The sequence below is a fragment of the Myotis lucifugus genome, unplaced genomic scaffold (assembly GCF_000147115.1).
Source record: "Myotis lucifugus unplaced genomic scaffold, Myoluc2.0 scaffold_88, whole genome shotgun sequence".
In the NCBI taxonomy this organism is placed as follows: Eukaryota; Metazoa; Chordata; class Mammalia; order Chiroptera; family Vespertilionidae; genus Myotis; species Myotis lucifugus.
In genome coordinates, this window is record NW_005871136.1 from 3,909,429 (window position 1) to 3,935,607 (window position 26,179).

The 26,179-nt window shown below is 44.2% G+C and overlaps 1 protein-coding gene across 1 annotated transcript; it reads left to right on the forward strand.

The window, feature by feature from the left end:
- Nucleotides 1-140: 140 nt before the first annotated feature.
- COG4 (component of oligomeric golgi complex 4) lies at nt 141-26,090 on the forward strand. The gene is made up of 19 exons (XM_006091211.3): nt 141-378; nt 2,309-2,391; nt 3,100-3,214; nt 5,320-5,494; nt 6,267-6,460; nt 9,123-9,228; nt 9,740-9,897; nt 10,708-10,763; nt 12,644-12,777; nt 13,960-14,078; nt 14,627-14,793; nt 15,542-15,707; nt 20,004-20,066; nt 21,901-22,017; nt 23,913-24,005; nt 24,753-24,836; nt 25,032-25,133; nt 25,239-25,367; nt 25,559-26,090. The coding sequence occupies exons 1-19, from the start codon at nt 220-222 to the stop codon at nt 25,691-25,693; spliced, it is 2,355 nt and encodes a 784-aa protein (XP_006091273.1). The 5' UTR covers nt 141-219; the 3' UTR covers nt 25,694-26,090.
- Nucleotides 26,091-26,179: the final 89 nt, after the last annotated feature.

The window sequence follows — 26,179 nt, forward strand, 5'->3', positions numbered from 1 at the left end:
TTTTTAACGCATCGGTCTTGCAGCCACCCCGTATTGAAAATTATTTCAACATACCTTATGCCTGTCGCTTTTTCCAGAAGTCTAAAACAGGAAAAGACTTTTTAAAGTAAACATTTTAAAAAATCAGTTTCTCGGGCACTTCCGGAGGCAGCCCCAAACACCCGCGCGCCAACGAGGAGAGGGGCCTCGCGGGGCCGGAAACACGGACTGGGAACCAAGATGGCGGACCTCAGTTCCCCTCAGAAGCTGTTAGGGGCGCCACCGCCGCCTGAGGGAGTGGGAGGAGGCCGTTGCTCCGAAATCTCCACCGAGCTCATTCGCTCCCTGACGGAGCTGCAGGAGCTGGAGGCTGTGTACGAACGGCTCTGCGGCGAGGAGGTGGGAGGGCCGAGCCTTTTTCCTGGAGCATCCAGGGGGAGTGGGCGTAGTAGCCGTCAGTCGGGAAATCTGGGCTGTGGGAAGCTCTCTCCTTGCCGAGGGAAACAGAAAAGCACCTACTGGAGAAGCAGGAACGTCGCTGAGTGGTTCTCGGGACCTGCCATCTCCCTCCACTCAGTCTGATGCCCCAAGCTTGCTCTCCCTGTTATCTGGGCGAACCGCCCCACCCCCGATTGATTTCCCTTTAAGACCAGGTGCCTCCTGCTCTCCGCAGGATGCAAGTTAGATTGAGAGTCTGTGCCAATCCGCCTGGTTCTCAAAATAAGAATCAAGGTTGTCTTGCATTCGCTTAACCATGACATGCTTTCACCCTGTTATCGCATTGAAGCCTGCAGTCATTTGCAAATAAAGGGGAAGCGTTTTAAAACTTCCTCTTGCAGAAAAATGATTGGGGGTTGGGGGGTGTAATTTTAGCGTTTCATGCAGAGCTTGGTAGAAGCTTGAGGTTTTGGACCAGCCGCTTCCGCGCTGGTACCCCCGGCGGCGGGCCAGGTGAGGGGCGTGGCCTCGATCCCGCCGGGATCCCTTCCAGCTCGCGGCGTTTCACCTCCTTTCGGCCTCTCCCTTGCCTGTGGCAACCTGATGCTGTCAGTGCATTTCTGAATGTCAGCTGGGTGCCTTGCCAGTCAAAAGAAAAAAGATTTAAAGCCCTGATCTAACAATTGAGTAGCTGTTCCCTAAAACCAAACGTATTGTAAATAAGGCTGCGCACAGAAGGCGGGTCCAGCCTCGGCGGGTAGTGGAGGGAGCAGTCATTGACATCTTAGTAAGTTCGAGCACTAACGTGCACCAGCTCCAGCAGTTTCGGGTAGGTTTTTCAGCAAGGTGCGCTGTAGGAAACGTAAAGCGCTCTTGACTTAACGTTCCTAAGCTTGCATTCATCGTGTCAGTCGATTCTTTGGGAGAAAATTAAAGTCAGTCTTGCAGGCGGAAAAGTGTTGGTGCTGAATTTGTATGTGTTCACTGTCAAGGTGGAATTTCCGTCTCAGTCCTGCTGGACTGTTCTCACAGACATGCATGGCTGCTAGGAATAGCAGTTATTGATCCATAAGCCGCGTACTTGATGTTTGATACCTCGTTTGGCTCCCACAACAGTCCCGTGAGATATGTATTCCTATTCCTATTTTAGGGTGAGGAGACTCAAGCATAAGAAGGTTACGTTAATTGAGGCAATGCAGGAAGTGGCATAGCTGAGGGAGAACTACACGCTAGGAAGAGGCTTTTTGTGACTGCCCCTTTGGAAGTTGCGTATGTGTAGCCATTATATTTTAAAGCAGTGGTTCTCAACCTCCCTAATGCCGAGACCCTTTAATACAGTACCTCATGTCCTGGTGACCCCCAACCATAAAATTATTTTCGTTGCTACTTCATCACTGTCATTTTGCTACTGTGATGAATCGTCATGTAAACATCTGATATGCAGGATGTATGTTCATTGTTACAAATTGAACATAATTAAAGCATAGTGATTAATCACAAAAACAATATGTAATTATATATGTGTTTTCCGATGGTCTTAGGCTACCCCTGTGAAAGGGTCGTTCGACCCCCAAAGGGGTTGCGACCCACAGGTTGAGAACCACTGTTTTAAAGACTTACCTGTGTTAGGCACTATGCTACCGACATTGAGTAAAGGTTTGTTTTCGCCTTTGTGGTGTTCATCTATTAGATGAAGTAAGATATACATAATAATCACTATGCAGTGTGGTTAATTGCAAAAAATAAGTATTGTTTGTTAATATCCTGGGGGAGTCGAGTGGGGGAAAAGAAGACATTTGCAATGGCTTTCATCCTTCCGCTAAGGGGTTGGGTTAGGTAACTTGGGATTCCTTCTGAGCGTCCCAATGACAGGATGCTTCTTGTGTTTCAGAAAGTGGTGGAAAGAGAGCTGGATGCTCTTCTGGAACAGCAAAACAGCATTGAAAGTAAAATGGTCGCTCTCCATCGGATGGGGTGAGTCTTCATCTCCTAGGAGTTACTCTACAACAGGGTCCACTGGATACGTTATGTCTCCTCTCTGTTACAAAATGCCAGTTGGGTGTGAAACAGGAGCATTACTTCAAGGAAAAGTGGACACTCAAGGGTTTTCAAAGTGCCCTTGACCAGCGGTACCAACATTACCAACATCACTTGGAAACTTGTTGGAAATACAAATTCTAGGGCCCCACCCCAAACCAACTGAATCAGAAACTCGGGTGGGGGTTCAGGAATCTGTTTTTCAGTAAGCATGCCAAGAGGCTCTGGTGCGTGGCTCAAGTTTGAGAACTGCTGTTGTTACAAACGTTGTGTAGTCATAAAAATTGCTCTTTGATAACATCCTCTCAGTTTGTTGGTTAATACATTTTATGCTCACTTGAAGAGGGTATAGGAGAGATAAATTGTGATGGGGAAAATAAAGAGAGAGAAAAAACAGTTGGGAGGATCTGTTCTCTCATTCTTTGACAGTACCTATCTAAGGGTGTCTTTAAAGTATAGGCCTGAGTTTACAGTAAAACACGCTTGGGGAAAAAACTGTTAGTAGAGTGATTTAAGCTAAGAATTGTGGGGAGGTACAAAAGAAGTAGAAAGACCTGGTCTCCATCTGCAAAAAGATTTTTCCCATCTCTTACTACTGCCTTCTGCTCCTGTGCATGCATGTGTGCTGACAATATGGATCTCCAGTCCCAACCTGCAGTTGATTGAAGGTGATGCAAAGCAGCTAGCTGGAATGATCACCTTTACCTGCAGCCTCGCTGAGAATGTGTCCAGCAAAGTTCGTCAGCTTGACCTGGCTAAGGTAATCCCGTTCTGGTGTTGATGTTTGAGTTAGTAGCAGACAGTAGAAAAGCCACCACCCTAGAAATTAGAGCAGCACTAGCCAATAGAAATCTAATGTAAGGTACCAAAACCAGACACAGATATCATAACAAAAGAAAACTCCAGAACAATTGCTCTTATGAACATAGACAGACATTCTCAACAACATTAGCAAACAGAATCCAGCAACATATAAAAAGGACCATACTATGTGCAAGTGGGATTTATCTCAGGATTGGAGGGTTGATTTCACATATGAGAATTAATGTAATATATCAATAGGAAAAGACAAAATACACATGATCATCTTATAGACTAAAAAAAGTATTTTACAAAATTTAACACCCCGTATCAAAACACTCAAAATACTTGGAATAGAAAGTAACTGCCTCAGCCTGATAAAGGGCATCTATGAAAAACCAAAGATAGCCGAAACCGGTTTGGCTCAGTGGATAGAGCGTCGGCCTGCGGACTGAAAGGTCCCAGGTTCGATTCCGGTCAAGGGCATGTACCTGGGTTGCGGGCACATCCCCAGTGGGAGATGTGCAGGAGGCAACTGGTCGATGTTTCTCTCTCATCGATGTTTCTAACTCTCTATCTCTCTCTCCCTTCCTCTCTGTAAAAAATCAATAAAATATATTTAAAAAAAAAAAACAACAACAAAGATAATATACTTATTGGTAAAAGACTGGTTGCTTTCCCCCTCAGATTAGAAACAAAACAAAGATGTCACCTCTTGCTGCTTCTCTTCACCATCACACTGGAGGTTCTAACCAGGGCAATTAGACAAGAAAATGAAATAAAAATAATTCAGGCCCTAGCCGGTTTGGCTCAGTGGATAGAGCGTCGGCCTGCGGAATCAAGGGTCCCAGATTCAATTCCGGTCAAGGGCATGTACCTTGGTTGCGGGCACATCCCCAGTGGGAGGTGTGCAGGAGGCAGCTGATCGATGTTTCTCTCTCATCAATGTTTCTAACTCTCTATCCCTCTCCCTTCCTCTCTGTAAAAAAAATCAATAAAATATATTTATAAAAAATAATAATAATAATTCAGATTAGAAAAGAAGATATTTAATACCAATCACATATGGACTTTAAAATTTTCTAGTAGCCATTTTTGAAAAGTAAAACAGAAATAGGTGAAAATCATTTTTGAAATATGTTTTATTTAACTCATTATATCCATACCATTTAAATATGTAATTTCCATAAAATTATAATCAGATATTTTAAATCCAGTGTATATTTTAATACATACACACCTTAATTTGGACTAGCCACATTTCAAGTTCTGTGGTTAGTGGCTTCTGTATTGAACAGAATAGCAGAGTCTGTGCTCTTGAACAAATCATTCCCAGCCTTGATTTGCCCTGTGAAATAGTATAACTTTTCCTGATCTGTGTGTTCAGATTCTGTAAAAACAACTTACCAGAAAACTAAGCCACATAGCCATTAAAGGTTACTTTTAAACATTCTTGCTCATTCTAGTAGAAAATTAGTTTCCACATTTTTCATTTACTTTATAACTTGGACTTGGTTTACAATGTCACGTTTCAAAAATGTCAAATGTAAGCCAGATATAAATATGGATTATCACCTTGGCTGGGTAGCTCAGTTGGTTAGGGCCTTGTCCCATACACTAAGGTTGCAGGTTCAATCCCTGGTCAGAGTACATACAAGAATCAACCAATGAAACAACAAATCATATCTCTCTCTCTCTCTCTCTCTCTCTCTCTCTCTCTCTCTCTTCCCCTTCCTCTCTTTCTCTAAAAGTCAGTAGATAAAAATATAAACAATAAAAGCTGTTTGCTTGGTGTGAACAGCTTTAAAAAGGAAAGAAAATATGGATTATACCGTTCTTGCTTCCATTAGTTGAATGATCTGATCACATAAATTAAATTGCATGATACTTGTCAGTGGTCTTGATCATTAGCAATAACAGTTTGTGAGTGGTAGTGTTTTTAATTTCCCAGTGAGAACTGAAAAGGACCTATGGTTAGCCAGATTCAGTCCCTGAATCTTTCTATCTTCTGAAGAGATGTTTTTGAAATAGGACATTGTTGCTGAGCACCAAGTCTTTTTGCAGAACCGCCTCTATCAAGCTATTCAGAGAGCTGACGATATCTTGGACCTGAAGTTCTGCATGGATGGAGTTCAGACTGCTTTGAGGAATGAAGATTATGAGCAGGCTGCAGCCCACATTCATCGCTACTTGTGCCTGGACAAGTCAGTCATCGAGCTCAGCCGACAGGGGAAAGAAGGTCAGCATCCCAAACTGTTGATTTCTGAGCTAGGCACACTCAAGCAGGAGAAGGGTATCTATTGGTAGGAAATTTTTTTGTTTGGCAATAGACCCTCTATGGGCCCAGATTATCCCAGGGCAGTGTTGTTATTCCTATTTTACGGAAAAGGAATTTGAATGCAAATCTGTTCTCTAGCCAGTGGGTTCTTTCCACTTGCCTACTTAAAAAACTAAATTCTGCCCAGCCAGCGTGGCTCAGTGGTTGAGCATTGACCTATGAACCAGGAGTTCACAGTTAGATTCCCGGACAGGACACATGCCCAGGTTGCAGGCTCAATCCCCAGTGTGGGGAGTACAGGAGGCAGCTGATCAATGATTCTCTCTTACATCAATGTTTCTCTCTCTCTCTCCCCCTTTCTCCCTTCTATTCTCTCTAAAAAGTCAATGGAGCCCGGCCAGTATGGCTCTGTGGTTGAGCATCTATCTATGCACAGGAGGTCACTGGTTCAATTCCTGGTTAGGGCACATGCCCAGGTTGCAGGCTCCATCCCCAATAGAGGGTGTGCAGGAGGCAGTCAATCAGTGTTGCTATTTTTCTCTCATCGATGTTTCTATCTCGCTCTCTCTCCCTTTCCCTTTTTCTCTGAAATCAATAAAAACATTTTTTTTAACGAATACTTTAAAAAAAGTCAGTGGAAAAAATATCCTTGGGTGAAGATTAACAAACAAAAAGAAAAGAAAAGTGGTGCACAGACTAAGTGGTATTAATTTTCACTTTCTCCTTTGCACAGGGAGCATGATTGATGCCAACCTGAAATTGCTGCAGGAAGCTGAACAGCGTCTCAAAACCATTGTAACAGAGAAGTTTGCTATTGCCACTAAGGAAGGGGATCTGCCCCAGGTGGAGCGCTTCTTCAAGATCTTTCCACTACTGGGTTTGCATGAAGACGGATTAAGCAAGTTCTCAGAATACCTTTGCAAGCAGGTATGGCCCCTGATTCTTGGCAGGATAATGGTATGGTTCTCTGCCTACAGATTGGAGCACTGGGGAGATCCAGTGTCAGTGGATAATTTCTTGCCTCTGGATTTGACTCCCCTTTCCTGCTCTTGCAGTAGCCTGGCAGGACTGAATGCGTGCACTCATTCGCATTTATCTATTTCCAGTCTGCTGTGTGCCAGGCCCGGTCTGGACATCTGCTGATGCACATTTATGTCCAACAGACCAAGTGAAAGTATAGGAAAATTAAAATGCAAATTCTCTGACAATTTGACTCATCCTTTTCAAACTGTCAGCCAGGAACTGGCTTCTTTAAAGAGCATTTTGAGTTGCTGGTTAGTGTTTTTAAGACTTCATAAGTAGGGTTGAGTTTCAAAATAAGCCACAATAGCATGAAGCAGATTAGGTCACTTGGGGTTAAATCCTGATAAAGAAGCAAACTCCAATTAAAGTCTTAGCCCTCTTCCCCCACCTCAGATGGAAAGAAGCAGATCCCAGGAGGCATGTGTGCAGAAGCTATTGCTTGTTTATTTATTTATATTTTTTAACCCTCACCCAAGGATATGTTTTATTGATTTGAGAGAGAGAGAGAAACATTGATTAGTTGCCTCTCGTATGCGCCCCCACTGGTGAACAGGATGACATTTCAACCAACTTAGCCACCTGGCCAGGGCTTGTTTTTTTAAACTATATGTCACAGTGCATCCTGTCCCTCCCCCTGCAATTTTCTGTAAGGAGACACTAATTTGCCATTAAGAAAAATAAGACAGCCCTGACCAGTTTGGCTCAGTGGATAGAGCGTCGGCCTGCGGACTCAAGGGTCCCGGGTTCGATTCCGGTCAGGGGCATGTACCTTGGTTGCGGGCACATCCCCGGTGGGGAGTGTGCGGGAGGCAGTTGATTGATGTTTCTCTCTCATCGATGTTTCTAGCTCCCTATCCCTCTCCCTTCCTCTCTGTAAAAAATCAATAAAATATTTTTTTTTTAAAGAAAAATAAGACAGTTCCATATGTGCTGACATATTTCTGTTTTTTTTTTTAATATATTTTATTGATTTTTTTACAGAGAGGAAGGGAGAGAGATAGAGAGTCAGAAACTTCGATGAGAGAGAAACATCGATCAGCTGCCTCCTGCACACTCCCCACTAGGGATGTGCCTGCAACCCAGGTACATGCCCTTGACCGGAATCGAACCCGTGACCTTTCAGTCCGCAGGCCGACGCTCTATCCACTGAGCCAAACCAGTTTTGGCTGTGCTGACATATTTCATTCTCTAACATATGTGGTTTGTTAAGTTAAACAACAATATGCTACCATTCCTGTTTAAAATGAGGGTCATGACAATCCTATATAATAAAAGCATAATATGTTAATTAGACCGGGCATTCTTCCAGACCAAGCCGGGGCTTCGAGGGAAGCTGGGGTCCCGGGTGCCAGAGGGAAGCCGATGTTGGCAGCCAGGGGGAGGAAGGCCTACTCTTGCATGAATTTCGTGCATCAGGCCTCTAGTAAAGATATATGCTTGTATAAGCATGGGATATTTTTGGAAGCGTTAACAGTGATCACCTCTAAAGATGGGAATTAGGGGACAAGAGACATAGGTAAGAGCAAAAGACACTTTCACCAAACATTCCTTTGTCCTTTTGAACATTTAAGTGTTTATATTTTATCCATTCTAAAAAATTAATTAAAATAAAATACAGCTGCTTTATGTTACATTTTTTATTTTTTAAAATTTACTGATTTTAATCCTTACCCGAGTATATGTTTATTGATTTTAGAGGAAGGGAGAGAGAGAGAGAGAGAGAGAGAGAGGGAGAGAAAAACAAAAAACAAAGAAACAGATATTGATGTGAGAGAGAAACATCAGTCAGTTGCCTCTTAAACTCACCCCAACCAGGGATCAAACCCACAACATAGGTATGTCCTCTGACTGGGAATCGATCCACGCTACCTTTTGGTGTATGGGACAATGCTCCAACCAACTGAGCCACACTGGCCAAGGCTTTATAGTACTTTTTTATAATCAGTAGTTTGCCATCTGGGACCTCGAAATAGCGTCTACTTTTAATCCTTTAAAAATCAGTTCAGCCCTAACCCTTTTGGCTCAGTGGATAGAGCGTCGGCCTGCTGACTGAAGGGTCCCAGGTTTGATTCCGATCAAGGACATGTACCTTGGTTGCAGGCACATCCCCAGTAGGGGGTGTGCAGGAGGCAGCTGATCGATGTTTCTCTCTCATCAATGTTTCTAACTCTCTATCCCTCTCCCTCTTCCTCTCTGTAAAAAATCAATAAAATATATTTTAAAAAATAAATAAAATAAAAATAAATAAAATAAAAATCCCTTCAGCAGTGCCCAGATTCCTTGTCCTGCTCAATAAAACACCATTAATGATAAGTTAGAATTACACTTTCAAATGATTATTGAAATTGGGGGCTCTCTCCCTTGGCTAATGGCAGAACATATTTTCATGCAAGAGAAAAGCATTATTTATACCTCTGAGTTCAAGTTCCTTGTCTTGCCTGAGGCTTAGACAATCCAGAGTTCTCAGGGGAAACATGGGAAAAAGAAAGGCAATGGGAAATCCTTTTGGGAAACTGAGGCCAGCCTTTGGTCTGGAAAATATATGTGGATTTTCTTTTTTTTTCAGGTTGCCAGTAAAGCTGAGGAAAATCTGCTGTTGGTACTAGAGACGGACATGAGTGATCGAAGAGCTGCAATCATCTTTGCAGATACACTCACTCTCCTGTTTGAAGGCAAGCCTCTTTCCCCACTCTAGGGAGATGGTAGACATTATCCTAACACCTGCATCCTAGTGTTTCTTCTCTCCCCACTAGCCTAATGCCTTTAATTTAATCCTGTAACTTACTGCATACTGGTTTATTGGAGAATTAACTTCCCAATTCAACATCAGGTTAGCAAAGATTAGTTGGATCCTTCCTTGCCCTCAAGACCAAACTCTAAGAATAAATTTAACCCTTAAATACATTACTGGGAAGAGAGCAATACTGATTTGTAAAGATGTTTCTGTACAAATTGTCAATATAACGTAGGAAATGTCTGCTGGTGTACCAAGTACAGAGCATATTTAACAGACAAATTTGCTTAGCAAATTCTAGCACTGACAAAAACCGTTTGTATTCATTTGGGGAGGTGAAACATCCAAAAGGGGTTGAGTTAGACCTGGGTCAGCCTTGGCTGGAAGAAAAGAGCTTATTATATGAGAAGAACATTTGGAATCCAACCCTCTTTCTTTCTTCTCTCTAGGGATTGCCCGCATTGTGGAAACTCACCAACCAATAGTGGAGACATATTATGGGCCAGGGAAACTTTATACCCTAATAAAGTATCTGCAGGTGGAATGTGACAGGCAGGTGGAGAAGGTGGTAAACAAGTTCATCAAGCAGAGGAACTACCACCAGCAGGTGAGCAGAGGAAGCTACAGGTGGCTTGGAATCAGTGTTCACCAGGGACACCAAATGGAATAAAGGGGGAAAGAGAAAAGAGATGCGGACAGAAAAAAATAAAGGCTGAATGCAGACTGGCCTGCATCTTGCCCATCAGGGCTTGAGGTGTTGTCATGATGGTGATGACCTCAGTACAAGATTGAAGAGGAACTGGAAAAGGCTTCCTAAAAGGAACACAACAGAAACATTAAACCAGTTCTTTATCACAGAATGTGCAACTGTGCTTTCTAGTGATACAATGAGAATTTTATTTGTGAAGATTCTATGAAGTGTCAAGTAATATGTCACACATTTCTCCTTAGTTCCCTTAAGTGCTAAAGATAACGTTGCTTTTTCAGAACTTTATTTCTCCATTCCTTTGAGCAGAGAGAGTAAAGAATAGGACTTAGAAATAGTCATCCTATAGACTCTAGACAGTAGTCCTTTGGCATACCACTAGCATCACTTTTAAATGCAATAATATGTTGCTGCTAAGGTTCCAGTGCAGATGCAAGAAAAAAGGGTCCTTGAACATTCTGTCTGTCCAATTGTGGCAGCCAAGATTGAATGGGGGAATACAGTCAAAAAGTAAAAATAAATGCCATAATAGAGGTGAGCATTACCATCTAAATCAAAAAATCTTTGGCTCATCATTCTGAAAGCCTACTTTTGGCGTGTCTGTTAAGCACACTAACCAAACATTCTTGTATGCCAGAAGTTTGGAGTGACCAGCAAAAAGCAGATACAAGGAGGGTGGGGAAGAGCACTCTTATATATGGTGTTTTGCAGTTCCGGCATGTCCAGAGCAACTTGAGAAATTCTACAACAGAAAAAATAGAACCAAGGTAATAGTCCTCTTTTCTTCAGCCCATAAGTGTTTGGTTTGGCAGTCATGTATCACTACTCTGTTACAATGTGGTCTATGTTTTAAAAATATTTATCTATGACTCTTGGTTTTCTTTAATGGAATATATCATACAAACAAAAGCACATATATAACCTATATGGTTCATAAAGAATAATAGATCACTACCAGTACTTTTGAAGTCCCCAAGTGACTCTCTTCCACCCCTCTCCCAAAAGCAACTACTATCCTAAAATTTTAAGCTTTTTAACTTTTCTAATAAAAATAATATATGCTTGTTAAAAGAAAATCCAAACATAAAAATGTATTCATTCAATCAATTTTTTACTGAGTACACATTACGTGCCAAGCACTGGGAATATAGCAGCAAGCAAAGTGAGCAAAACAAACCTAATTCTTTCTTTGTGGCATCTCTGGTCTGTAGTGTTTACTATATGCCAAACATTGTTCTAAGCACTTAACAAATATTCAATCATTTAATCCAGGCTTTCTCAGCCTCTGTACTATTGGCATTTGGGCTGTGCATTATAGGGTATTTAGCATCCCTGACCTTTACCCACTAGCTGCTGGTAGCCCCCTCCAGTTATGACCATCAAAAATGTCTCCAGACGCTGCCAAATTTTCCCTGGGGGGTAAAATCACCCTCGGTTGAAGATCGATGATTTAATCCATTAACATTTTTTACAGATGAGGAAACCAAAGCCTAGAGGGTTAAGTGACTTGACAAAGATCATACAGCTAGAAAGTGTCAGAGCCAAGAAAAGAACCCAAGTAATCTGACTCTAGAGGTCATGCTGTTAACCACTGTGATATGTTAAGTGTAGGGGACAGGAGAATGTGTAATAAAGGGATATAAACTAAGCTGATGAAGTTCAAGGAAAAATTCCTGAGGCAGTGACCTTAGATCTGAGACCTTGAGTTTAATAAGTAGGAATAAGGTGAGTGTTCCACGTAGAGCAGGGAAAATGTGTGGAAAAGGCCCTGTGTGTTTGAAAAAGTGAAAGAAGGTCATGGTAGTTGAAGTGCAGAAAGTTGGGGAGAACCTGATGTGAGATGAATCTGAAGAGGTTGTTAGAGTTAGGCCATTCCAGGTCTTGTATCCTAAGAGCTATGGAAATCTTGATTATGATATGATCAGATTTATGTCTTGAAAAGATCTCCTGGTCTTCAGCGGAAAATTAGTCAATTTGTGTATATAAACTGAAGTAGTGGTTCAACTTCATTTTTTAAAATACACATATCAGTTATGCTAGCACAATTTGTTGAAAGGACTATTCTTTTCCTATTGAATGGTTTTTACACTCTCCCTAGAAATCAGTTGACCATAAATGTGAAGATTTCTGGACTCTCAATTAATCTAAAGGTCTATTTTAATGTCAGTACCACACTGTTTTGAATTCTGTAGCTTTGTAGTAAGTTTTGAAATTGGGAAGTGTGAGTCCTCCAACTTTTTTATCTTAGATTGTTTTGGCTATTCAGATGAGTAGATGAATGGGTGTGAGATAGTTTAATGGTACCCCCCAAAATCTCATCACAGCTAAATAAGAGGTTGGGAAGGTTTGTTTTCTCTCACATGAGGCATAGATCATTTTTACTCAAACTGCTAACAAAAACACACCTCCCAGTCTCTTATGTAGCCCTGGCAGGATTTTAGGGGCCGAGTGATTTGGGTGAAATGTCTAAGTGGAATATGTGGTTGACAGCTCTCTGATTATAGTTGGGTCAGCAGAGCCAGGATGACCATCTGGCACAGACCTGGACCCAGTGGGGAAGGGATGTTCGGGAGTATGTTTGCCCTGTAGCTTTTCTGTCTGAAGGAACCCAGTGTCCTGCTGATTTCTTCTGCTCCATGTGTCTCAGGGAACTGGACCCCATCCTGACTGAAGTTACCCTGATGAACGCCCGCAGTGAGCTGTATTTAAGCTTCCTCAGGAAGAGGATCAGCTCTGATTTTGAGGTGGGGGACTCCATGGCCTCAGAAGAAGTAAAGCAAGGTAAAAGGCATTTCCCATATTCCCTGGGAGGGCTGGGGTGTGGTTATTGTTGTGCATAGTTAAGCCACAAATCTCTTAATAAGAAGTGACGGGTTTGTTGGCATCTGGGGGTCTATGGGCAAATTGAGACCAACCCAGCATTCTGCATGATTTGTACCAATAATACATAGCAGAGGAACTAGTTTTATGGCCCAGTTGGCATTGCCTTGAATTGGTGTTTAAAGGAGGTTGAATTGGTGTTTTGGGCCTTATTTGGAGTTTTGGGCCTCATTATTATTAATTATAGCTGTCATTGTTCAGAGCTATGCTGTCCAATGTAGTGCCACAGCCACGTGTTAACAATTTAAATTGAATTAAAATGAAATAAAATTTAAAAGTTCAGATTAGTGCCCTTGCTGGTTTGGCTCAATGGATAGAGTGTCCGCCTGTGGACTGAAGGGTCCCAGGTTCGATTCTGGCCAAGGACACATGCCTGGGTTATGAACTCGATCCCCAGTAGGGGCGTGCAGGAAGCAGCCAATCAATGATTCTCTCTCATTGATGTTTCTATCTCTCTCTCTCTCTCTCCCTTCCTCTCTGAAATCAATAAAAATATATTTTTTAAAAATTTCATATTAGCCACATTTCAATTCTTCAATAGTAGTTACCATATTAGACAACACAGATAAAGAACATTTTTGTCATCACAGAAAATTCACTGGTTTAGAGAATGAAATGTATTATACCCAATATATTTCATTCTTTGCCCTAGAAATTTACATCTTTTGAGTCTTACTAATTCTAAGGAAATAATGAAAAAGAAGCAAAAAGGGCTTTGTACAAAAATGTTCACTATGATCTGCAATCACTCTGATCTCTAATTATCTCTGTTAGCAAAACGTTTGTAATAAGTAACCCAGGTGTCTCAATATAGGAGAGTAGTTTTTAAAAATATAGACTCTACCTGATAAAATATAGTCATTAAAAATAAGTAAGCTAAAAGAAGAAAAAAGCTATGAAGAAACATTGTAAATATTTATAATTTTTAAAGCACAATACAAAACTATCTATACTGTGATTGTAACCATGTAAATCATGTACTAATTTGGAATAAAGACTAGAAAGGAACCAGGAAAAATGAAAAAGGTTGATCTATTTCCCCTGAGGAAGAAAAGTGAGTGTTCTTTCCTGGCTGTCCCCTAGAGCACCAGAAGTATCTGGACAAACTCCTCAACAATTGCCTGCTGAGCTGCACCATGCAGGAGCTGATTGGCTTATATATTACCATGGAGGAGTACTTCATGAGGGAGACTGTGAATAAGGTAGGACAGAGGACACATCCCTTGGAAATGGGGCTTCCTGTCCAAGAAGCCAGGCTGAAGGAAATGGCCAAGGCATGTCATATTTCTTGGTCCTGCTTTGAGAATACCCTTGCAGATTGAGTGGCACCACTTTGTATGGTTAGTGGTTATGCTTTGGAATGGTCATGCTCTTCATAGATCCAGGTGGGACTTCTTTCCCAAGGATCACAAAAGAACACCTCACTCCTCAGGGCGTCTACTTGTCCCGGCCTCCCTGGAGGTCTGTGGTGAGGAGTGTTGGGGAAGAAGGGCCTCTCCAGATCTCTTACATCTCAGGTAATAGTTGTCCTCAAGGCAGAGGCCCTAAATACTTAATTTCCTAAGTGATCAATAGGGAAGTGAGCTATTTTAATAAGGATATCCACACCAGCTGTTGACCAGGGTAAACCATGTGTGGGAAATAGGGACAAGGTACAGAAAAGGAAGCAGAGCCAGGGCCTGTTCCAGAACCTCCTCGAACTGTGACATGTAGAACTGGGCCCTTACTGGGTGCTTTGCCTTTTGGGTAGGCTGTGGCTCTGGACACCTATGAGAAGGGCCAGCTGACATCCAGCATGGTGGACGATGTCTTCTACATTGTTAAGAAGTGCATTGGGCGGGCTCTGTCCAGCTCCAGCATCGACTGTCTCTGTGCGATGATCAACCTCGCCACCACAGAGCTGGAGTCGGACTTCAGGTATGGTTGGTGCTGTCTCATTTCTCGGAGGCAGGAAGGTCCTAATTGTGATTGATTTCTGAGGCCCATTTGTTTCTTCCTTTTTTCCCTTATAATAGTTTAGTTCTATACAGGATAAACCTCTTACCCATCGCACAACATCCTTGGCTCCAGGCAGCTGAACAGCAGCCAGATATCTTATGGGCCAAGTCAGTGTTCCCCGCACTAGCTTGCAGAGGTCATTGGCCCTCAGTCCCATGAAAGACAACAGGCAGTTCAGATGAAGGCAGTAGTTGTAATATTTACATAGTTGCCACTATGCTGATTGCCTGCTTTTATTCAGTCCTAAAACAACCCTGTGAGGTAGGAGCTATTAGCTCTGTTTTATAGATGAGGAAACTGAAGCTTAAAGAGATTCCATTCCTTGTCAAAGATACCACACCTCATACATGGTGAAATATGGACTAGAGTCCTGAACTGACAGCCTTTCATTAAGCTGAACTTCTGAGTTTGTTGGAGCTCAGTGGTGATACCTGAGAGCCTCATGGGAAGTTGAGAATTAGCTAGTCTTCTCTGGGTGCTCTTGTCATCAGTACCCTCGAGGGGTATTGGCCTCTGACCATGCCTGGCTGCCCAAGGCCTCCTACAGTCATCTCAAGGATTGGTCATATTCTGATGGCTCAGGGTAGGGGGCCCTCTGGTCTGCTGTCCTGGAGGCCAGATTGAGCGCTGTCGATCCCCATCAACCCCATATGCCATTCTGCCACAGGGACGTTCTGTGTAACAAGCTGCGGATGGGCTTCCCGGCCACCACCTTGCAGGACATCCAGCGTGGGGTGACGAGTGCCGTGAACATCATGCACAGCAGCCTCCAGCAGGGAAAATTTGACACAAAAGGCATTGAGAGCACTGACGAGGCCAAGCTGTCCTTCCTGGTAGGTAGCCCCACCGGCCGGGAGCTGGGTTGGTTTATGTCAAGAGGTAAAACTATGACGTGTAAGCTACAGTATAACCTTCAAGTGGAGACTTTCCCTCTAGTGCAGTGGTTCTCAACCTTCTGGCCCTTTAAATACAGTTCCTCATGTTGTGACCCAACCATAAAATTATTTTCGTTGCTACTTCATAACTGTAATGTTGCTACTGTTATGAATCATAATGTAAATATCTGATATGCAGGATGGTCTTAGGCGACCCCTGTGAAAGGGTCGTTCGACCACCAAAGAGGTCGCGACCCACAGGTTGAGAACCGCTGCTCTAGTGTCTATGTAGAAGGAAAACTCTTTTAAGGACAGCTCATCTTAGAAGGTTCTGAAACCATGTCTTACCCAGGGGCCTATTTCTGAGGAGCCTGAGCCAGGACAGGCACTGTTTCCTGCCTGCAGTCTGGGTGCTCAGCTTTCTGGAGTGCTCATCCATGAGAGCACTACCCTGATATTCAGGGCTCCACTTAGAGCTTGGCTTGCATTTGCCACAGGACCAACTGGAACATGTGCCAAGCCTCCAGTCAGCTGCTCTGAGGACAGTCCCCCAATACGGATGGGTGCCAATCCTTCAAGCCTACCAGGACTGCTTTTCTAGCACACTTCTTAGGCTTTCAGTGTCCTCAGAAATGTGACCTTAGTAAAGCCCTTAGCCTCCCAAAATGACAGATGTGATGAAGCAGTGAGTCTTCAGTTGTGTGACAGCTGGCGAAGGAGAAACGTGGAAAGATGAAAGGATTCATACCACACCTAGTGTGTAATGAGCCAAAAAGCACAGATGAGTCCTGAGCTCACATCCAGGCTTGTCTGGCACTTGCTGTCTTGGCATGAATGGAACAGCACTTTGAGAGGTCACTTTGCTCCACCCTTACATTGGCCAGACTCTTGTCTTCTTGGACCCTGAGAGTCAGAGGCTGAAGGAAACACCCAATAGCAGAGCTCTCAATCAGCACACAGATAGGGACTATGAACACCCTTGGGTTAGATGCAAAAGTGTATGTATATTTTTTTTCTGGAAGCAGGGACCTTAGCTTTTCAGATTCTTAACTTCCAGAAGAGTTCAGAGCTGTTACTTTCCAGACAGAAACCTCAACATGCTAATATCTACCTGGGAACCCACAGTACTAGTGCTCAGATAGATGTGGAGGCTCTTTAGGCAGCCCCACTCTCTTCCCGTCATTGAAAATATGTCCCCTGGGCATGGGTTCTGTCGATCTGGAATGTCATGGTTGTTGCCAGAAAAGAGTATTAGTTCAGAGAAACCGTTGCCTCTGAGTATGGTGCCTTTGGAGAACTTTGCCAAAATGCCTGGCAGCCAGTTTCGTATGATCATGGATTGACTTAAATTTTCATTTTGTTTACATTCCATTTCATTTTTTACAGAACTTATTTCATTCATTCCTCTGCTCAGAAACGACTCCTTGATACCTACCTCAGCAAAGCTAGCCAACTTTGCTGGCTGTTTTGTTGAAGGCCCTCTGAATCTCACCCATCCTGCCACTCTCGTCCTACATTCCCCACTCAGCTCCACAGGCCCCATTAGGCTAATGGCTGTACGTTTGTGCCTTGGCTGCTCCCGTTCAGACAGTTTCATTTGAGGGCCCAGAAAATAAGGCCAATAAGAAGGGTGATGCTAAGAAGAACGAAAGAAAGACAGGTGATGCTGGGGCCCTGGCCGGATAGCTCTAGCTCAGTTGTTAGAATGTCATCCTGATTTGCCAAGGTTGTAGATTTGATTCCAGATACAAAAATCAGTCAATCAATGCATAAATAAGTGGAACAACAAATCAATGTTTCTTTCTCTTTCTTTCTCTCTCTCCCTCCTTCCCTCCCTCCCTTTCTCTCTAAAAAGAAAAAAAAAATAAGTTAAAAAAAAAAAAAGAAGTGATTCTGAATGATTGGTGATAGGATTCTAGTTTTTCTGACACCAGGTACTTAAAATGTCACCATTCCCACCGCAGGGCCTATTTCTTATGTCACCTTGATTCATTTGGTTGTCAAGATGAAATCCCCAACGGTGCTGACAGATCATTCACCATGAGCTGGGATAAGCCCAGTGAGTCCTTGCTTACAAGGGCTGTCGGTACAAGGAAATTTTAAAATCAATACCATTTGAACCCAAATCCATTTTCCCCTCATGACAGATTATTCTTGGTGCCCTTAAATGTCTTAGAAACATTTACATTGTCGTCTTAATCCTTGAGCTGTCATGACAGTAAATTCCCTGGAACTGGTGATGTTAGCAGCCTTGCGTGTGGCATGCTAATGTAAGGCCGTACGTGTTATCCATCACAGTGGAAGCAGCCTCAGCACTGTCAGCAGCGTGACCTTTCAGTACTGGCTGCAGGACACTGATGAGGGGAGCATTCTCAGGAGACAAGAGGGGTGGCCTAACCTTAACCTCCTGAGGCTCTGGGAGTCTTCTTCTACCTTGAAATCCTGGAGCTCCCGACTTATCTCTTGAAAACTGGTTCCTCTCTACATCACCTTTGCCTTCCTGGTCATGCCACCAGCACACCAGTTTAAAGGCTGTGTGATCCTCTCAAATTTTAATTGCTGCCCCACACAGCCTCTAGGTTAGTATTCCCAGCCCACAGCTGTGCTCATGTACCATTCACCTGCTTTAAATAATCCTCAGTGTCACCCCATTGTCCACAGGACAGCAGAGCACCCAAGTGCCAGTCTGACTTTACCCACCTCTTACCATTTTCCTGCACTTGTCTGTGCACTGACTCTGCTGATCCCTAAATACCTTTTGGAGTTTTCTGCCACTCTGCATTTGCTTATGTTATTTCCTCTCCATTCACTCATTCAACAAATATTTATTGAGAAACTTCAGGCACTGTCTTCGGTTCTAGAGCTGTATTGCTCAATACGGTAGCTCCTAATCACATGTGGCTATTTAAATATAAATTTTAAGGGTACAGGGGGATAAATGGTGATGAAAAAAAAATGAATTTTATTTTCTTTTTTTTGCTTTTTCTTGTAAATTTAAATTTTAAAATCCATTTCCTGAGTTGCACTAGCCACATTTCTAGTGCTCAATAGCCACACATGGCTAGAGGCTACCATACTGGATGGTTCAGATTTCTAATATTTCCATCATCAGGAAAGTTACGTTGCACGGTTTTCTACTAGAGACACAGTGGTAAAGAAGACAGACAAGATCCCTGTCTTCAGGGAGCTGTCATTCTAGTGAGAAAGGCAGGCAAGAAACAAACATTTTCGGGTCATCCTAAGTACCATTAAGAAGATACAGAACTGGACAGGGGGCTGGTGGGGGTGGAGAAACGTACTCACCGTCATCTCCTGTCAGTTATGTTCCAGCCTTTTAAATTCAGCTCAGTTAACAACTCTGCCATGGAGCTTTCCTGAAGAGCTCAGACCAAAACGTTTGTTCTTTCCTCAAAATGGCCATTGCAGTTTGTGCCTTAATCATCACTTTGACACATGCTGGTTTACATGATTGGTATTTCTGCACCTCTCTTAAAAGTCCACTGAACTATGAGAGTAGTCCTCGGCTCCTATCCTGGCTCTAGCTCTGTGGTCTGTCACTCTCTGAGTTCCTCTCTCTTTACCATGCTTTCTTTTTCTTCACAGAGTTTATCACTACCTGACATTATAAAATACACATATTTATTATCAGACTTCCCTTCTGGAATATAAATTCTATGAGGGAGTGAATTTTGTCCGTTTTGTTAACTGCTTTCTCCCTGGTGCCTAGGACAGTTTCTGGCAGGTAGCCAGTGCTAGGTAAATATTTGCTGAGTGAATTCTTGACTAGCCTTGGTGAGTCATTTCATCTTCTGAGAAGTTCTGTTCCTCTCTATGAGCTGGCTTGGTAATACTTGTTTTGAGAGGGTATTTGTATGAGAAAGTGCCTCCTGGGTGCCAGGGCTCAGGAAGGATTACTTTAATGAGTGTCAGCCTTTGCATCACTGACCTGGACCTGGAGGTTCGAAGCCTCAGGATATCTCCCAGGCCTGTGTGCCTAAACGTGGAAAAAAAAGACCTGAAACCTTGGGTCACTGCCTCTGAAGTCAGGTTGGCTTTGTTGCCTTGGTGTCAGGACCAGGAGAAAGAGCAAGCTGGCTCACTATTCTGCCCAACCTGAGAGCTGAGGGCCCTGCCTGATGACAGTCCTCAGCCCTCATCCGAGCCTCAGGAGTGCAGCTGTCAGCCAATCTGGCGCTGGAGTGGGTACAGAAACCAGGGAGCAGGAAGTCACATTCTTCTGTCCTCATCTCCCAGGTGACTCTGAACAACGTGGAAATCTGCAGTGAAAACATCTCTACTCTGAAGAAGACGCTGGAGGTACAGAGGAAATTGCCTACTGCTTTGAGCCACTGCAGTCTCCCCGGGAGGGAGCCCTGTGCACTCCTCCTGGTGGGACTGTGGCAATCGGCACTGAGCCAGTCTCTCCTGCAGAGCACGGGAGGGGTTCCCTAGTGTGTGACCGTAGGAAGAGCTCTGGCCCAAGATCTGGAAGATCAGAATTCAGATTAGATCTTCCAGCACATACTTAGCATGTGACCTTGGACAAGTGTCTTAACTCCCAAAGCTTTAGTTCTCTCATCATTTGAATGATGCCCTACTTTGGGTTTGTTGGGTGGCATAACAAAAACCATGATTGAAAACACTATAAAAGTGATAAAGCCCTCTATAAATGTGAGAGATTGAGATGAGATAGAGTCAGGCTCCACATGCACAGGGCTGGGCAGACTGAGGAGGCTGGGAGCCAGCACACAGGGAAGAGGGCCCAGTAGCTGATGGGGTTTCTGGGACTCAGGGAGAACAGTCAGATGGGAGGTGACAGTAGTACTGTAAACTGGACTAGATGATGAATGTATCCCAAAAGGGGCTTTAGAATTGGGTAAGATGAGAGTGATACAAAGTACCAATAGCATAGTGTCTATCCCACTGTATGTATCTGAGTCATGGCGCCTTATATTCCTGACTTCGTCTTTTACTTGGTCTGTTGGATTTTGAAATAAAATTTTAGGAAATGTTAGGCATTCAGAACTGAACTGATAGAATTAGCCAAGTGAAAGAAAAAAGGATAGCAAAAATCTAAAAGCAATTCCCATAAATCCTACCCCCTTTGGATTTGCATTTCACATGTGTCCTTAATCCATGAGGTCAGGCGGCATGATGTCCATCTTACAGATGAGGTTAAAGAGCTAATAGTAAAGCTTGGAGCTGCTGTAGGAATGCAGGGCCTCTGCCCTCTAGATCAGTCCCTTTACGACTCTCCCACAATGCTGCTCCTGCTGTAGCCAAAGCAGCACAGGCTTTCTAAGGAGGCTACAAGCAATGTGGGCAGTTGCAACCCAAACATGGTGAGCTTCAAGCAGCTCCCCCTGTGGAGTGCTGTGCACCTGGGCTGTAGTGTGGGGATTTGGAACAAGTGCTTTGAAGCCAGAATTCCCACCTGGAATCCCAGCTCTTCAACTGACTGCTGCGTGGCTTTAGTTATAACTTCTCTGTGCCCCAGTTTCCTCATCTGTATAACAGGGATAATAATAGTACCTACTTCATAAGATAGATGCTTTAATAAAAATAAAATGCTTAGAACAAGGTAAGCAGTTGAATCTTAGCTCTGTTCATGATGATCTCCCTTGGGCTGCCAGACTATAATATTTTAAAATTAGAAATATAACAATAGCTAATATGTCCTTAGTGCCTACTATGTGCCAGGCATTGGGCTAAGCACTTTGTGCATCATTTCATCCAATTCTCACAACCACCAAGGAAGCAGGATTTGTGTTCTTATTTTATAGACAGTGAAATTGAAGTTCAGAAACTAAATCACCTGACCAAGGTCACTCAACTAATAGGTGGCTAAGCCAGGAATTGAACCTAGGAATGTCTGTCTCTAAAGGTATGAAAGATGTCTGGTTTTTGTGTTTCTTATTCACATCCCTTAACACTGGTACCCCCAGATTACAAAGGGGGAAGTGGGAGCCAAGTGGCTAGCCACCAGGATAGAATCTAGGTTTCTGAAGCCCACTCGGGACTCGTGCCTAGGATCGGCCTTAGCTGTTCCCAGAGAAGGTTAGAGCAGGAGAAATGGCTGTTGCATGTTGCCGCCCTCCCCACTGCCCATGGCCCTCGCTCAGAAGCCTGAAAACTGGATGTTCTCTCCTAGAGTGACTGTACCAAGCTGTTCAGCCAGGGCATTGGTGGGGAGCAAGCCCAAGCCAAGTTTGACAGCTGCCTTTCTGACTTGGCCGCCGTGTCCAGCAAATTCAAAGATCTCTTACAGGTAAGCCCCAGGTTCAGCTACTGGCTGAATCCTCTGCCTGTGTTGCTTGGAGAAGATTGTCACTGCCTTACCGTGGGCTCTGTGTATAAAGAAACAGGAAGGAGTTGTGAGGAAATAGCATGCAAGCCACTGAACGTATGCAATCCCTTGAGACTAAAGGCCCCGTTGGTCTTTCAGCGATGCAACTGTCACATTGACAAGCTAGCATTCTGGCCTAGAATCTGTACTTGGCCCCACTGTGCCAAGAACCCTCAGAAAGGTGCTCTGAGGAATGGAACCACATGGTTACTTAGACCCAATGTTTGGCCTTAGTCACAGGTGCTGCCTAGTACTGGGCACTCATATCGCTTCCTTTTTTTTTTTTTATAAAATAAATTTTTTTATTGATTTTAGAGAGGGTGGGCAGGGGGGGAGAGAGAGAGAGAGAGAAACATCAATGAAAGAAATACCGATTGGCCTACTGGGGATGGAGCCCGCAACCCAGGCATGTGCCCTGACTGGAATCAAACCGGCAACCTCTTTGTGTATAGGGCGACACTCAACCAACTGAGCCACACCAGCCAGGGCCAAAAATCTCTTCTTTTGAGAGTGTACACCAAGCATGTCAAACTCGAGACCTGTGGGCCCCATGTGGCCCACAATGAATATTTTTGTGGCCCAGCCATTATAACGGTATGTAAGAAACATTTTAATAACAATTTTGTAACTTAACTTAATTTTTACAATATCCTGTTATACATAATTATTAATACCGAATTACAGCCCTAACCAGTTTGGCTCAGTGGATAGAGTGTCGGCCTTCGGACTGAAGGGTCCCAGGTTTGATTCCAGTCAAGGGCACGTACCTTGGTTGCGGGCACACATCCAGTGGGGAGTGTGCAGGAGGCAGCTGATCGATGTTTCTCTCTCATTGATGTTTCTAACTCTCTATCCCTCTCCCTTCCTCTCTGTAAAAAATCAATAAAATATATTTTTAAAAAAATACTGAATTACAACGTTCGCTAATGACTGATTATTATAATCATGTCATTACATTTACATGCCTTACTCGCAGGTGCACCATTTCCTCCACTAATAATAGCAGCGAATATTTTAGCAGCCGATTGCCCCGTCATTAGTCTTGTACTGACTTGTTTGGTGTGCGCAACAGGAAATATTTTGCTTACAAAGAACAAGAAAAATAGGTTTATTTGCATTATACATATTAATTTGTGCAGTTATTCAGTGTCTGATAAGTTAATGTTCAAGAAAAAATATTAATTTTTATTAAAATGTTCTATTATTTTATGTTAACGATTACTCACATTTACTTCAGCCCTTTGTATTCAGCATGTCTCTATCGAAATAAACCTACATTTCTATGAAAATTGAAGCTTTTGTTTTTTGGCGGCCCACATAAACTTAAGCCTTGTTTATTTGGACCGTGTTAGCCTTTGAGTTTGACATGCTTGTTGTACACACCAGCCTCTAGGCCAGCGGTTCTCAACCTGTGGGTCGCGACCCTTTTGCGGTCAAACGACCCTTTCACAAGGGTCACCTAAGACCATCCTGCATATCAGATATTTACATTACGATTCATAACAGTAGCAACATTACAGTTATGAAGTAGCAACGAAAATAATTTTATGGTTGGGTCACAACATGAGGAACTGTATTTAAAGGGCCAGAAGGTTGAGAACCATTGCTCTAGGCCTTATCTCTGGCCTGGACCTGAATTGGCACAGATCTGGAAAGGAACTGGTGTTCCTGGCCTCTTTTGTCAGCATTATCTGTTACACTTCAAACAAGGCCTGCAGATAGTCTCAGAGCTAGAAGAATGCCCTGGCAGTCGAGGATGGAGCTGGAGAAAGGAAAGGAGTTAGGTGCCTTCTGGGTCTGATACTTGTACTTTGCAGGAAGGGCTGACAGAGCTAAACAACACAGCAATCAAGCCACAGGTGCAGCCTTGGATCAACACCTTTCTCTCTGTTTCCCACAATATTGAGGAGGTAAGTCTGACCACAGGCAGCCATCAAGCTCAGGATTACCCTCTTGTTCCCCTCCCCCCAGCTGGAGGGCAGTGGAACTGTACAGACTAGTCTAGTCCTCACACTCTTCTCAGGCCCACTTCCCTCACCCCCATTGCCTAGCTTCCTCCCAGGAAACAGGCTGTTCCTGTAGTCAGAAGGGCTCAGAAAAACATTTAAAGGGAGTTTGCCTTGACCTGACATATCCTCTTATTGAGGTTCTTTTTTCTTTTTCTAACCTAAGGATATTATTCCTATAGGACAGGGGTGGGGAATCTTCTTTCTGCCAAGGGCCATTGGGATATTTGTAACTTCATTCGTGGGCCATACAGAATTATCCACTTAAAAATTAGCCTGCTATATTTGGTCAAGCATTTAATTAACTCACCCCTAATGCCTTAGCAAGACCAGATTAAATGATTTCTCAGGCCTTATAGGGCCTGCAGGCCAGACATTCTCCACCCACCCCTGCAAGAGTAAAATGCAGGAGCTTTACCATATTGTGTGGGCCATGGCTACAGGCCAGGGCCGTTTGCCAGTGGGAAGTGTGGTGCAGAAGTAGCAGCAGTCACTGCCTGCTGCGATGTCCAAGGTGGTTTTAAGGTGGATGAGTCAAAAGCTACCAGGGAAGAAGAACCTCTTCCGTTAGAAGGGTGGAAGTGGGTGGGTGGGTGTAAATGGTTCTTCTTGGAGAAGCCCCCAGTGACCCGTCTTGCTTCCTAACAATAGGAAGAATTCAATGACTATGAGGCCAATGACCCTTGGGTGCAACAGTTTATCCTTAACCTGGAGCAGCAAATGGCAGAGTTTAAGGTGAGCAGGGGTTCTAGCAACCAGCTTATGGAATTACCCACAACTGCCCAAATCAGCAGGCTGAAAGCCCTCCCAAGTCCCAGCCTGTAGAAACACTCCTTGATGGCCTCATGTGACTGTCCCTACCCCCAAAAAACTCCACAGTGTAGGCAGAGGGATGGGGGGCTCCCGCTGATGTCTGGCCTCTGTGTGTAGGCCGGCCTGTCTCCAGTCATCTATGACAATCTGACCAGCCTCATGACCAGCTTTGTTGCAGTCGAATTGGAGAGAGTGGTGTTGAAATCCACCTTCAACCGGGTAAGGTCAAGGGAGCACGGGTTCCCAGCTCTGTTTCTCCTTTGAGGAAGATGGGGCCTGTCATTTGCATCCTTGAACAGTGACTGGGCTTATGTTCCCCTGCAGCTGGGCGGTCTGCAGTTTGACAAGGAGCTGAGGTCACTCATTGCCTACCTTACCACGGTGACCACCTGGACCATCCGAGACAAGTTTGCCCGGCTCTCCCAGATGGCTACAATCCTCAATCTGGAGCGGGTATGTGGGGTCCCCTCAGCCTAACCAGGGAAAGGTGTCTGACCACATTTGGATGCCAGCCACTCCCCCAAAACGCCAGCAGCCCAGCCCTGCCAGGCACCTTCTTCCTGGACTCCACTGTTCTGAACCTGGTGGAGCCGAGGCCTTCCTCAGGATAGCCCCTCCTGGCTGACTTGGCTGTTCTCCCACAGGTGACTGAGATTCTGGATTACTGGGGCGCCAACTCCGGTCCACTGACATGGCGCCTCACCCCCGCTGAAGTGCGCCAGGTGCTGGCTCTACGCATAGACTTCCGCAATGAGGACATCAAGAGGCTGCGCCTGTAGCCCCAGGGTGAGCCCACCTGGCCTGTCACACTAAGTGGCCACAGTCAAGGAGCTGAGCAAGGCTGTCTGGCGTGAGGAGAGCGCGGACGGCCCAGACTGTTCCACCATTGGCAGCAGAGAAACAAGGCACGGACTCACTCCACACTCCGCACTCAGACCGAGCTTTGGGAGTAGCCTCTCCCCACCAAGGGCGGGTCTCCCTGGGCTCCTAATTGGTGGGCAAGTCAACGCAGGCCAGCCTTCTCCAAGGTGGTCATGCTCCCACCCGGACACTGCAGCAAACGGACTGCCAGCCCTAAAGGATGTGGGTGCATCTGGGGACCTAGAGAATTAGGTTTACTCTGAGAAGAGGGTGTGATACTATGTCCACTCTGATTAAAGAGACTCCTCGGAGAAATGCCAGTGTGCTGTTTTCAGGGAGGGCTGGGTGCTACAGGGCAAGACAGGTGTACCAGTTGCACTGAAATATGAAGGCAAAAACCTAAA